This window comes from Natrix helvetica (genome assembly GCF_964273705.1).
Source record: "Natrix helvetica genome assembly, chromosome: 3".
NCBI lineage: Eukaryota > Metazoa > Chordata > Lepidosauria > Squamata > Natricidae > Natrix > Natrix helvetica.
In genome coordinates this window covers 144,588,771-144,602,660 of record NC_138549.1, presented here as the reverse complement: position 1 = coordinate 144,602,660, position 13,890 = coordinate 144,588,771, and the positions used below count along the sequence as shown (strand labels likewise).

Genomic DNA, 13,890 nt, shown 5'->3' with positions numbered 1-13,890 from the left:
ATTCCGTTCCAACTGGTACGGTTGGAACAGCCCCAGCGTCACCCACATGGACGTGTGTGGTATGCGCGCACACGTGCATGGTGCGTGCATGTGTTGTACTTGCCTGTGACGCTTCTGCAAGCCTCCACGATGCTCTAGCTTCTTGGCAGAGCATTGCGCAGGCGCCATACACACCATGAGCATGCACGAAAGCGCCAAAGGCTTAAAGGACAGGTAAGGAGCTTGGGTGGACTCCAGTATGCCCGTACCTGGGTGTACTGCCTGCAACCCACCACTGCTCTGCAGCGTTGTGTGAGGAACCCAAGAGAGCATGCAGTCATGGGGTTAGTTGCAGAAGTGGGTTGCTCCCAGTTCGGCCCAGATCGGGAGAACCGGTAGTAGCTGTGGCGGGAGGCTCCATTCACCCGCCCAGACACTTCTGCACATGTGCAGAAGCATTGCAAGCATGCCCGAACTAGTCGTAGAAAAATTGACAACCCATCTCTGCTGAGTTGGTGCCATGGAGAATCTTCCCTTTGCCTTTACCAGCTAATTTTTATTAGGATTTAATTATTCTTGCTTCCTTAATTTCTTTAAAAAAAGTTTTATAATTTTTAATTCTAACATTTAACTCTTTAATTCTAATGTTATATATAATGTTTTTTTATATTTTGATGTTTTATTGTAAACCACCCAGAGTCTCTCTTTAAGGAAGATGGGTGCTTCAGAAATATAAAACATAAATAAATGAAATTGGTGCATAATTCATAAGCTTTTACCTTCAGCTCAACAGAGTACCTGATTACATTCAAAATATCTTTGTATGTGCCATCACCCCTTCCCTAGGAATTTCTGCTGGTGGATTGAAACCCAGAGAGGCAAATCCCATGCTTTCCTTCCTCTAACAAGACATCAGTAACATGCACTAGGATTTCATGCTTATCCACAACCATGTTATGGAAGAAAGAGCTCTTGATGTACCAGCACCTTAAGACTAGAGTTACCAACAATCTTCCTACTGGGACTTAGTAATAAGACTCCTGAGATGAAATTAGGGACCAACCGCAAATGTTTCCTGTCATCTCTTTCCTGCAAATGTGCTATAACCCTTCCCTGAGGGGTTTCAAATTAGACTTAACCCTTCTCTGCCTCCATTTACACAGACAAACTCCACTATGATGACTTACACAATCAAATTCTTTCAAAACAGAACTGATACACAAACCTCGCCCTTGTAAGAAGACAACAATATGTGAGCAACATTCAGGTTGGCATCTAATGAAACACCCAACCAACTCAGAATACTTGTCCTCCCATTACTTTCCCAAAATACATCACAAGTCCAACAGAGTCATCACTTAGCTATGTACTCTCTCATTAATAAAAAGCCAATACACACTAGTCCAAAGCCAACACACAACCCAAATGAGGATCTGCTTAAGTTGCTTCGTCTCCTACTGAAAGAGGTTTCTCCAACTCAGTTGAGCTATCCTTATAATAATACAATAATACAATAATACAATAGTAGAGTTGGAAGGGACCTTGGAGGTCTTCTAGTCCAACCCCCTGCCTAGGCAGGAAACCCTATACCGTTTCAGACAAATAGCTATCCAACATCTTCTTAAAGACTTCCAGTGTTGGGGCATTCACAACTTCTGGAGGCAAGCTGTTCCACTGATTAATGGAACAGCTTGTGTCAGTCCCAAGATTAATTCCTCAGGTCTTTTCACGGTTTCCAGGCAGTCACAATCTGGTTCATTGCAACCAGAACTTCAAGTACCAGAAAATAGAGTCTTCAGTCTGGCAAGATTCTGCCTATAAAGAAATCAGCTTGGGAGTATTACCACATGTTATTCCTGGTTTTGGGTCTGACAGCAAACTTTTGTTTTGTTTTGTTTTTCCAAATATTTGTACACTTCTTCCCACATTGTCTCATCTGACAACAATACAGATCCTTTCTTTTTTCCCTTATGGTGCCTCCAACAATTCTGATGATACAGTAGTCAAAGCCATAAGGGTTGGGTGGTTCTTTATTCCTAGTTCCTCTGTAGGCCCATAGAAATATTTTGCAAGAAAGAACAGAAGGAATGTACTTCATCTTCACAGAAAGAAACTACAGCAGCAACAAACTGATACTGAAACTTATTTTTTAAAGCGTGGAGGGAAGCCTTTCAGTACCGTGGAAAGAGTACAGGAAAACAAGGAAAGCATGCTTCATCCAGCCTAGGCAGACACCAAAAGGATGTCCATGGGGAGATGGGGGGGCGGTGAATGGAGTACAAGCTTCCAAAGTTGAGGACACTTCACTGACGTAATGGACCAGTAGCCCAGGATGAAATGGCAGCCCAGGAACTGGAGGAGGGAAAGAGAGTGCCAAAAACTACCCAATTGGAGCTGGGATGTTTCTAGAATGGAACAAAGCCCTGGAGACCATCCACTCTGAAGGGCTTAAGATGGCTCATGTTGAAAACAGTTTTAAATCACAGCTGTGAAATGTGTGCAGGATGCATTGGCAATGGGCTGGGAGAGGGAGGAGGAGGAGGAGGAGGAGGAGGAGGAGGAGGAGGAGGAGGAGGAGGAGGAGGAGGAGGAGGAGGAGGAGGAGGAGGAGGAGGAGGAGGAGGAGGAGGAGGAGGAGGACATCAGCCCTCACCCAGGAAGCAGTGAAACCTATACTGGTAATGGGAGAAACAGAAAATTCAGATCTGCCCAGTGGATTTGAGAAAAAAGGCAATATATGTCTATTAAGACACTATGCTATGACTGATAAATAAAATAGATTTTTGTCCTAAAGTAGACTGGAGGTTCCTCCATTTCTCTCCCTCTCCGTGTATGTCATTGCAAAATACCTTTACAGTAATATCTTAATTTACTGATGAATCCACCACTAAAATTACACTATTTCTGTCGTACTTATGCTGTTAGTGGTACAGGTAAAAATTAATTATCATTTGAAGTTCCTGCAGTTCTTCTAAAGAGCATCTGAATGTGTGCCATTTAAATGACATTAAGGAGATTGCCTTTGTTTGAAAAAAAATGTTTAAGTTTTTCAAACAAAGAATCCTTCAAATGGGTTGTTTTTCAAATGCTATCTATCATTTCTCCAAGTCCTTATTTACAATGTGCGAATGTGCGGAGGAGCTAGAGGACAGGGATGGGCCACGCCTCCCCTGACAGCCAACTTGACCCTGGGTGAACTGGTTGTTAAATTATTTGAATCCCAACACTGGGGTTGGGTATAAAGTGCTTGGAGTGCTTGCTAGTCATACTGGCCACCCAACTGTTGTTCTCACCTACAGAAAAAGAAAAGAAAGTTGTTGCTGAGAAATAGTTGGTGATCAGGTGAAATTATCCCTGCAATTCTTAACGCTTGCACCAAACCTTGCTTCAAAGTACTGAAAGCTTTACTTCCTTCAGGTTTTCTTTTCCCACTTTAGTTTTATTCTACCTCTCCCCACTTTATGGAAGAATAGCACTTGAAAGGAAAAAAAATCCATATTTAATTTCATGAATTGTGAGAAAGTGGTATTCTGTAACAAAAAGATTACCAGATCTTTTTGCAAAGACCAGAATAAATATTGACACAGAATCCAAGGGACTGAAGCAGAAAATTGAAGATAATAGGAATATTTTTTTTTCAATTATCTCTGGCCTTGGGGGTTCAGAGACATCCAAAGCACTAACAAGAATTGAAATACAAGCCAGTAAATTCATTTTCCCCTCCTGGCTGCCAAGTGTACTTACTCATACAATGAATTCTAGTGTGAGAGTATGGAAACAGCTGAAGCATACAAGCTGAGCAACCTAAGGAAAGTGTTAATTGGAACAGGGAAAGAAGGGCAAGAGTCAAGCTGGCAGCTCACATTTTTCTTCAGCCTTTTACTCTTGAGAAGGTTCTGTTATTTGGTCCTCAGTGTGCTATCAAGCCAATTTAGATGACTTTTTAATCTTCGCCAGTTTTGCCAAATTTAGAGATGCTGAGGCAAGTATCAACTTTGGAATTTTTCTCCTGTTGAGAACTAGCTAATGCATTTCTCAAGAAAGCAAATGTACGTTCCCAACTCCAGCAATTCCTTTCCATTAGCCATCAAGTGTGCTTGTGGCTGCGGAGGAGGATGCATTAAAAGCATAAACATGTAGATAACAAGTTGGAATGATCTCTTCCTCATCTTTCTGCAGAGAAAAAAAATAAAGACAAAAAGAAAACCAAAGAAAATTGCAATTTTGAAAGAATGATGGTTGCCGTACTCTATTTAATGTTATGAATTCTGGAACTCCTTTGAGCTGAAACCATGGAAAAGAAGTCTTTAATATTTTAATTACTTTTCTTGATTTATAACTTGCAAGCCACCCAGAGTCACCTTATAGGGGAGGAAGGTGGCATACTATTTTAATAAATAAATAAAAATAAGAATAAACTCCAAGCTCCAACTAAAACCCCAACTAAACCACTCCTTATATGTTGGTTGTTTGATAGAATAGCTTATTGAATCACCAAGAAAAAAGAGTAAAAGACAGATATGAAGTAAAGAACCCTAAAAGGAGGGAGAAAAAACAAAGACTTCTTTTGCAGGGGAAAATGCATTCAGGAAACTAAAAATCTCCTGGTACATTGGGACAATCATTTCTAAAATTTCCAATTACCTTGGTAGCAAGGTAAGAAATTGGTACCATATAATACCAATTCCACAAAAAAAGTAGCCTTAAGTCTACTGCATGTCATGGTCATTGTCAGTGCTCCTCAAAGATTCCATTTTTGTCCATTCCAGGATTTCCAATAAACCTTCTTTTAAGCACATCCTAAAAAAATGATTTTTGCAAAGTTCTAGCTTAGCCTCCGTGTGTTATATATCTTGTGCTTCCTGTTACATTCCTGAGACAGCATTTCTTGACCATGTATTTCATCATGTGCTGATCAAGGTTGATTCTTGTGTTCATTGTAGATATTGGATTTTTTTTCTTTACTCAAATTCATGTGATATGTGCCCTTGGGAAGCTCAGTTTAAAGACTATAGCTGCTTCTGGATAAAACTCCCTTTTCTACCCAGTGATGCAACTCAATTGGACAGACTCTCAGGGATTTTAATGTGTTGTGTTATAAACTCATGCATAAGGGAATGTTTTTCCCCCATTTTACAGCATGTTGGCCTATAGCAAGGTCAGCCTCACTAGACTCTCTTTTGAAGTTACTTGTTCTTTGTCAGCTCCAGGGGGAAACCACTTATTTGGGTTTCAAAACATGAAGTGTGTGTGTGCGTGTGCGTGTGTGTGTGTGTGTATGTCTATGTGTATGTCTATGTCTGTGTGTATGTAGAGACAGAGAAAGAGAGAGAGATCCAGTTTAGGGAGTTCCAGAATGAACAACATTGACAGATATGCTTTATTGCTAAATTATTTGAACAGAAAGAGGGTTTATAAAGAAGAAAATATTAACTTTGTCACATATTTATTTTATTTATAATGCAATTACATCCAATATATATTCCATAGATTACACATTCCATAGGAACCATATGGAAGAAAATCTTGTTTGGTGTGCCCGAAAGGTGAGGTTTTGGCAATGGGAGGTAGTCTTCAAGGATTGTACCATACTAATAAATGGGCAAGTTCATAGTCCCAGAGTGTAACCTTTCAGATTGTCAGTCTTTAAGCCATTTAGAGTCAGTATCTTAAACTGTTCTTGGTAGGCATAAATAAGTAGTACACTTTGTACAGGCATCAGTTCTATGATGCTTTGGTACCCAATATAACACTCCCCAACTGAAGAGATATAACTGAGCAAGTGTGGACAGCAGAAGACTGAAGAAGGCTTCCTTTCTCATACCTATTGAAATATTAACTCATCAGTATTTCCATGTACAAATACTGGAATGTACATGAAAAGAAGATATTACCCGTGATAGCATCCTACCCTAGTGGATGCTAACATCTGAGTCATATCTACTACGTATAAGCCTAGGTTTGCCAAGGATTATCAAATTAGAGCAGAAAATTCTGCTCTAAAGAAGATTAAGTAAGAGACAGTCTATAATCACATTATTGTGCATTCATTGTGCAAGTGACAGTGACTCTAACAATATCTATTTAAATGTTTTCATAAAAAAAGAAAGTAAGAGAAAACCAGATAGCCTACTCATTCGATCGAAGAATGGGCATGACGAAATCCCCTAAATATTGTTAAATAATCTGCTCAGCATGGATAATGATAAAAAGAAGGACACCTGCAGTTCAAGTATACCTGAAAGTGTACCTATTATCCCTTGCTATTGTAAAGGATGATAAGAGATAGGGTACTTTATTGCTAAAGGGAACTCCAGCCCAATTTATGATCAAGTGAGATTATCCAATGCTTTGTAATTCATCTTCCATACTTCTATTGCCAGGCAAGAAACAAAATCATAAATTTGTCTAGCTCAGAGATACTTTTAGAAATAGCTATCTGATAACTTCAGTGAGCCAAGGAAAAGATAACGATGCAGGCAGTCTTTCTTGTTCTCCTTTCTATTTTTCTTCGATTTATACTCTCAGGTGCAATTCCCAAGTGACATTGGGAAAGCTAATCCATTGAATAGATCTAGCCCATCCTTAAAAGTTCAGAGTCTTTAAAAAGTTAGTTCAATCTAAAAAAGAACTCTGCTACTTGCATTGCCAATGTTAGTGGCTTAGTCTTTCAAGTAAAAAAACAATAACCTTGAAATAAATGCTCTTTCTCTTAAAAGGATACAAGTTGTCCAATCCTAATGTAGGTTGTGTGCTATGTTTTATGCTCCGTAGAGAAAGAAGCCAACTTTGCCCATCCTTGCTAATGATGTGGCCTCATAGCAGCTGCAAAATTCTATTGGCCAAACCAAATAATTCATCTTTGAACTCTTGTCATTAACTTTTGTCCTGACATGAGGAGAAAGCAAACAATGACTAGTAACAAATGCAGTCACATTTCCAAGTCCTTCCTTTAGAAACCTTTGGAAATAAATGCAAACAGTTCAGCAATGGTTGTGCTCTTGATCACACTATTTTAAAAAAAGACTCTAGAAAAAGTGCAGAGAAGAGCAACCAGGATGATTAGGGGACTGGAGACTAAAACATATGAAGAACAGTTTCAGGAACTGGGCGTGGCTCGTCTAATGAAGAGAAGGACCAGGGGAGACATGATAGCAGTGTTCCAATATTTGAGGAGCTGCCACAAAGAGGAGGGAGGGTCAAGCTATTTTCCAAAGCACCTGAAGGCCAGACAAGGAATAATGGATGGAAACTGATCAAAGAGAAATTCAACCTAGAAATAAGGAGGAACTTTCTGACAGTGAGAACAATCAACCAATGGAGCAGACGTTGCCTTCGGAAGTTGTGGGAGCTTCATCACCTGAGACTTTCAAGAAGAGATTGGACTGCCATTTGTCAGAAATGGTGTAGGGTCTCCTGCTTGAGCGAGGGGGGTTGGATTAGATGACCTATAAGGTCCCTTCAAACTCTGTTAATCTGTTAAACCTCTCATTCATTTCAATGCGGCTCATGAAGAAAAAGAAATGCCCCCTATCTGGTAATATGGGTGATAGAACTACTTCCATTACTGAGCAGAGAATAGCTTATCCTGAAATGCAAGTCTGCATAAATCATATGCCTCATTTACACTAGGCCAGGGTTGTCAAACATGCAGCCCATGGGCCGGATACATCATGCTCTAGCCATGCCCACTCCCATTTTAGTGAAGGGGGGAAAGCTGTGATACATCACGTGATGACAACATGACGCTATGAGTTTGACACACCTGCACTAGGCCAATCAAACTTATGACAGAGAGATAAATAACTACATTCCATTCAAAAGAGACAATCAAAAAGCCAAAATAGAAACAAAGAGACCAAAATACCTCCTTAACAATAATCAATGCCCAGGTGAGCAGAGATTAATACCAAAATTAACACTAGACTAACAATTAAGAAATAAACAATAGCCCAATTAGAGAACCACCAACTCAGACAAACAAGTAAACAACAAACAAGTCATACTAACAGTAAACAACAGACTAATCAAGGAACCACCAAGATCACTCCCACCATCACTGACAGGGCAAGCCACTAGTATATAACATGAGCACAAACCCTACTCCTTTCTAGCACTGATGATGTTGCTTAGTTTGATAATGAAATGACTGCTAGAAAGCAACCAAGGTAATGGAGCACCAAGGATCTCGCACTTATGATTCTGTAAGCTAGCCAACATGGACTAATATCCTATGCTAATAACAATGAAAGGGAAACAGTGGCTCAGTGGCTAAGATGCTGAGCTTGTCGATCAGAAAGGTCGGTAGTTAGGCAGTTCAAATCCCTAGCGCTGGGTAACGGAGTGAGCTCCCATTACTTGTCCCAGCTTCTGCCAACCTAGCCATTCAAAAGCATGTAAAAATGCAAGTAGAAAAATAGGAAACACCTTTGGTGGGAAGGTAACAGTGTTCTGTGCACCTTCAGCATTTAGTCATGCCGGGCACATGACCATGGAGATGTCTTCGGACAGCACTGGCTCTTCGGCTTTGAAACAGAAATTAGCACTACCCCCTACAGTCAGGAATTACTAGCACATATGTGCGAGAGGAACCTTTATCTTTACCTTAATAACAATGACCAAATGCATAATGTTTCTAAAGAAAACAGGTATTTAAAAAATGCAACAATGCACCTACTTCTATAAAAAAAAAACACCTCCTTGCTATGGAATGGGAGCTAATTACTCAGATAGAAGCAATCAGTGAAGAAGATTTGATAGCTATTATCTTAGCCTGAATAACTGCAAACACTCTTACAATTGTGGAACTATGTACAGAGAACTACGTATATTATTTCTCTCCTATATGCATATTCATGAGCAAATTCATATGGATGTTTCAGAACTTCAAAGCATGATTGATTTTCCTGAGTTGCTCTTGACCTTTCTGCTTGTCCAATTACTTTGCTGTAGAGGAAATCATGGCCCATTGCTATGCTGACCCAACTGCTTACTCCATGGCGCCATTCATATCATATCAATGCAAGCACCCACTTACAATCTTATCATTGCAATTGCAGTGAATTGGACATGAACTCACAGCTGTTTGCTTCTAAGCCTTTGAGTGGCTGGTACACAGTAGGATGATGAGGAATGGGAAAAGAGCCAGCCCAAAGCAGTTGGCATGCCAATACAAAAGCAGATAAAAACAGCTTTATTTGCATGTTTCTACAAGCAAAGCCCCTCTCAAGGTTTATACTTTTTATAGTCCAATGATTAAAACTATGATACAAGACTGTTGAAGTTTGCAAAATTTAGAATGAAACATTATCCGCTAACAGCGTCAGGAACAAACAGTTCATTTATATTTATTTTTCTTACAATGTAATTAAATTAAATGTATGTCCTTGTTCATTGCAATGGGGTGCTACCAATGAATTTGAGTCCCCTCATTTGACCACTCACCTGTGTTCTTGCTGTCAGTTAGTTAGCTTACTTCTCGTCTGTCTTACATAGTCACAGGGGCAATCCAGGTACATTACATTAGAAGTACCCACCTTCAAGCAATCTTGTCAATGCATGATTTGTCCTCATATGGTAACCTCTGGGTGATGTGTGATGCCCACTTACATATCTCAGAAACTGTGTTCTACTGCTTCTGAAATGTTTTTGATGAATAGACTACATTCTTTAGTTAGAATAGAATAGAATAGAATAGAATAGAATAGAATAGAATAGAATAGAATAGAATAGAATAGAATAGAATAGAATAGAATAGAATAGAAATATTTATTGGCCAAGTGTGACTGGACAAACAAGGAATTTGTCTTTGGTGCATATGCTCTCAATTTACATAAAAAGACAAGCTACATTCATCAAGAATCATAAGATACAACACTTAATGATAGTCGTAGGCAGAGGTGTAGCGGTATTCTGCCACTACGCACCAGTTCAGGCGGATCGGTAGTGGCGTTGGCATGAGGCTCCACCCACCCACCCAGACGACATCACAGACCTTCGGCTCATGCCCAGACTTGCACGCTCCCGCTACTAAACCAGTAGTGAAAAAAAGAGGATACCATTACTGGCCATAGGGTACAAATAAGCAATCAGGAAACAATATCAATACAAGCAACAAGTTACAGTCCTGCAGTCATAAATGGGAGGAGATGGGTGATAGAAACAATGAGAAGACTAATAGTAATAGTAATGCAGCCTTAGTGAATAGTTAATTTGGTATAAATCAAATGACTAAAATGTTTTTGCATTTTTTTCACACCTCTTTACCAATATACTTCTTAATAATGAACAATGATGAGACAGATTAATTTTTGCAATTCATGCCAAATCCAGAGCTGCTTTCTATTTGTAAGTTTCTATACACCAATTTTCATGTACAACATATTAATATTTCATTCCTTCAGTTCCATAGCTTTATGTATAACTTGATGCAAACAGTAAATTTTCATTCTCCCAGTTAATTAAGGTAAATTCATATTGTAACAGAACAATTGCAAACATAATAATAAAGGTGGGATAGAAATAAAAATTCTGAATTTTCTAAATGAGGTCAACTTCGAATGCCAGAAATTCTTTTGAGTTGCCCAGGAAATGAAGCAGATACCCTAGTGAGACTTTCAAAGGGGAATGGATTATCAAATGCAATAACTTAAGCCATTGTCCTATTTGAATTGAGGTCTCTTGGTTTCTCGAAGGATTATTTCTATCACTCGTTTGTAGTTGTGCTTATCGGTGATTTCCATAGATAGATTCTGAGAACATATTTTTCCATCTTTTAACCATTCTTTCTGTATCTTTTTTGGCTGCAGAAAAACTTCCCAGTCAAGATACTGTGACAAGGAACAGGGTGGATATATCCTGCGTGCCATCTTACAGAAGCAATGCTCTAGGATACCTCAGCGCCATGAAGGGGTTAGGAGATAACCGAAGCCGCCATCTATCTGATAATCTGGACTCTCCTCAAGACTCACTCTATGCCACTCAAGATAGGAATCCTTATCTTCTTAGTCCCACAGATTCCTATTCAATGGACCCTCGGTTTCCAACGCCCAACTCTCTCCACAGTGACTGCCTCCTTCCACTCAACAATCAGATTTCTAACAGCAGTACATTTCCACGTATTCATTACAACTCTCACTTTGAGGTTCCTGATGAGAACCCCTTTCCAAGTCATGCCCAAGCCACCAAAATTAACAGACTCCCTGCCAACCTACTAGACCAATTTGAAAAACAACTGCCCATCCACAGGGATGGTTTTAGCACCCTCCAGTTCCAGAGAAGTTCAGATGCCAAACACCGGAATGAAAACCCCGGGAAAATACGGCACTTGGTTCATTCAGTCCAAAAACTTTTTGCTAAGTCACAATCCTTGGAAGGTGCTTCTAAAGGCAGTGTGAATGGCAAGAAAGGCACCGAGGACTCAAAACCAAACCGGAGAAGCAAGAGTAAAGACCGTGCAAAAACCACAGAGACTAAACGCAGGACGAGATCCAACATATCAGGCTGGTGGAGTTCAGATGACAATCTGGACAGTGACACCTGCAACTATCGTAACCCTATGGGCCTCATGACCCTGGGCAGGCAGCCTGATCACAGCCAGCCTAAATACTTTATGCATGCTTACAACACAATCAGTGAACATATGCTGAAATCCTCCAAGAGCAATAATGACCTCAAGATCACCACTTGCACCAACATCCCCATCAACAGTGAGTCAAACTATATCAAAAGAGGGTCCTGGTCCACGCTCACACTCAGTCATGCTCGAGAAATGTGCCAAAAGGCTTCAGCTACCATCGACAGAGCGCTGTTGAAATCTAAATCCTGCCATCAAGATTTAGCGTATCAGTACTTGCAGGTGAGTGCCATACTTGAGACTTTCTTGCGATCATGTGAATGTTGGATAAAGAACATTTTGAATCAGTTTAGCTAAGGACAGGTAGCCTAAACCTGTTGTCTTGGTTATTTCTTAAACCAACCTCAGAAAGAACAGTCTAGGTTCCAATGGCTTGGCAACATGACTGGGCTGATGCTCAATCCACACTACAGCCACTGCAAGACCTAATCGATTATTCCTGTTTCTTGTCCTTCCCATATAAGAAGCCTCACTGCCTGGCTCCTATATAGGGTGATCTACCAGCAACTGCCTTTTCTTTAGGGGGAGGGATTGTTCCCTCCTCGTTAAACCTATAATCATTAATCCCTTTACTTTCCAGATGTTTGCACTACTTATGCATGCCTTTAGTTCCCTTCTTCCCGCTCTTTCTCCTTAGACCAGTGCTGTCAAACTCATGGGTTATGGGCCGAATGCATCACATGCTAGATATGCCCACACCTGGTTTAGCGAAGGGGTGGAAATTCACAATATGTCATGTGACGCCATGATGCCGCAAGTTTGACACCTCTGCCTTAGACAGTAGCAGCGACTCTTTCTTTTTTTTAACCTTATAGTGACATTGTAGCTTTCTTTACTGTGGTTAGGGGGTGGAAAAGCAAGGGACAATGTTTCACCCAGCCTGAGCAAAAACTAAGAGTCCCCACTGGGACATGTCAAGATTGAATGAGCATGACCTTTTGGAGTTGAGAATAGTTCATTGATTTAACGGTCCATTGTTGGATCAATTCACAAGATTGTTTTAAAAACAGCAGCTACCGATCAGCAGAGAATATAGCAAGTGCCAACAGTGTCTAGAGCAGTGACCAGGCACCAGGGAGGAGGGGAAGTGCCAGGCACTGTAGTCAATTGAAACTGGGGATGCTACTAAAATGAAACAAAACACTGGAGATCATCTGCTCTGAAGGATTTAAAAAGGTTAGGTTGGAAAAGAGCAGTTTTGAACTGAAGTTGTAAATGTTTGTGTGGGATGCATTTGCTGGCTGGGAGAAAGAGGCAGAGGAGGTGGTAGAGGAGAAGGAAGACTTCAGCCATGTCTGCACTTTGGAAGCAATGAATGGTGTTATGTACTGAATATATAGTTGGATTAAGCCCTGCTAAAGTGAAACTAACCTTTAGATGATCCTAACTATAACTGCAACTGTTTTGGAGGGAAACTTAGAACATTCATATTTGGGTGGGCTTTTTCAAGTGTTGTGATTGGTTAAGGCCTTGTGGACCCAGAGTATAAATTACATGGATTTGCCTGTTGTGCCACAATTTCAGTTTTGCGTCAATAAATGCTGCTGTATCTATGCTGGTTTGTTCTTCCCTACTGAAGCCCACTATACCATAAATGGCTTCTACTATCAGTGGGCCAAACAGAAAGTGTGAATCTGCTTTATAAAGTTGCAGTTGGTGTGGTGCAGGGGTGAAATTCAGCAGGTTCTGGGGAACCAGTAGTGGAAATGTTGAGTAATTCAGAGAACCAGCAAATACCACCCTTGGCTGGCCACAGAAGTGGGGAGGGAATGGGGATTTTGCAGTATCCTTTCCCTGCTACCCCCCATCAAGTCACTCCCACAGAACAGGTAGTAAAATAATTTGAATTTCACTACTGGTGTGGTGTATATTTGTAGGATCCCAACTAACTAAATAATTCATTATATGTACTTCCCAATTCAAGACTTCTTTCTCTGTTCTTACTTAGCTGAAAATAAAGCTTGATAGGAAAACATCATTAGAAACTAACATATTAAGCATCATGGAGAGGCTTTCTATTCTATTGGATGAATATAGCTACTTTTGCTATTATTATTATTATTGAACAAATATCTGCATGTTTAATACATGTTGGACAATCCTGTAAAAGTATATAATATATGAAGCCTAATTTGACTATGTGTCCTGTTTAAAATAATGGAGTAGGTCTGAGACACCGAGTAATTGAAATCCTTTTGACATCAATACTTCTCCCCAGGACTTTGGCTTTGTATTATCCCTGTCATTTACCCTGTCTTATCCTGCTATTTTATGTA

At 40.1% G+C, this 13,890-nt stretch overlaps 1 protein-coding gene across 1 annotated transcript in view; it reads left to right on the top strand.

Moving 5' to 3' along the window:
• Positions 1-13,890, top strand: part of DLGAP4 (DLG associated protein 4) — a 328,200-nt gene that overhangs the window by 179,457 nt on the left and 134,853 nt on the right. Inside the window, exon 2 of the mRNA XM_081947857.1 lies at positions 10,788-11,836. Coding sequence (XP_081803983.1) covers positions 10,883-11,836 — 954 coding nt within the window. The 5' untranslated portion in view covers positions 10,788-10,882. The remainder of the gene's footprint in view (positions 1-10,787; positions 11,837-13,890) is intronic.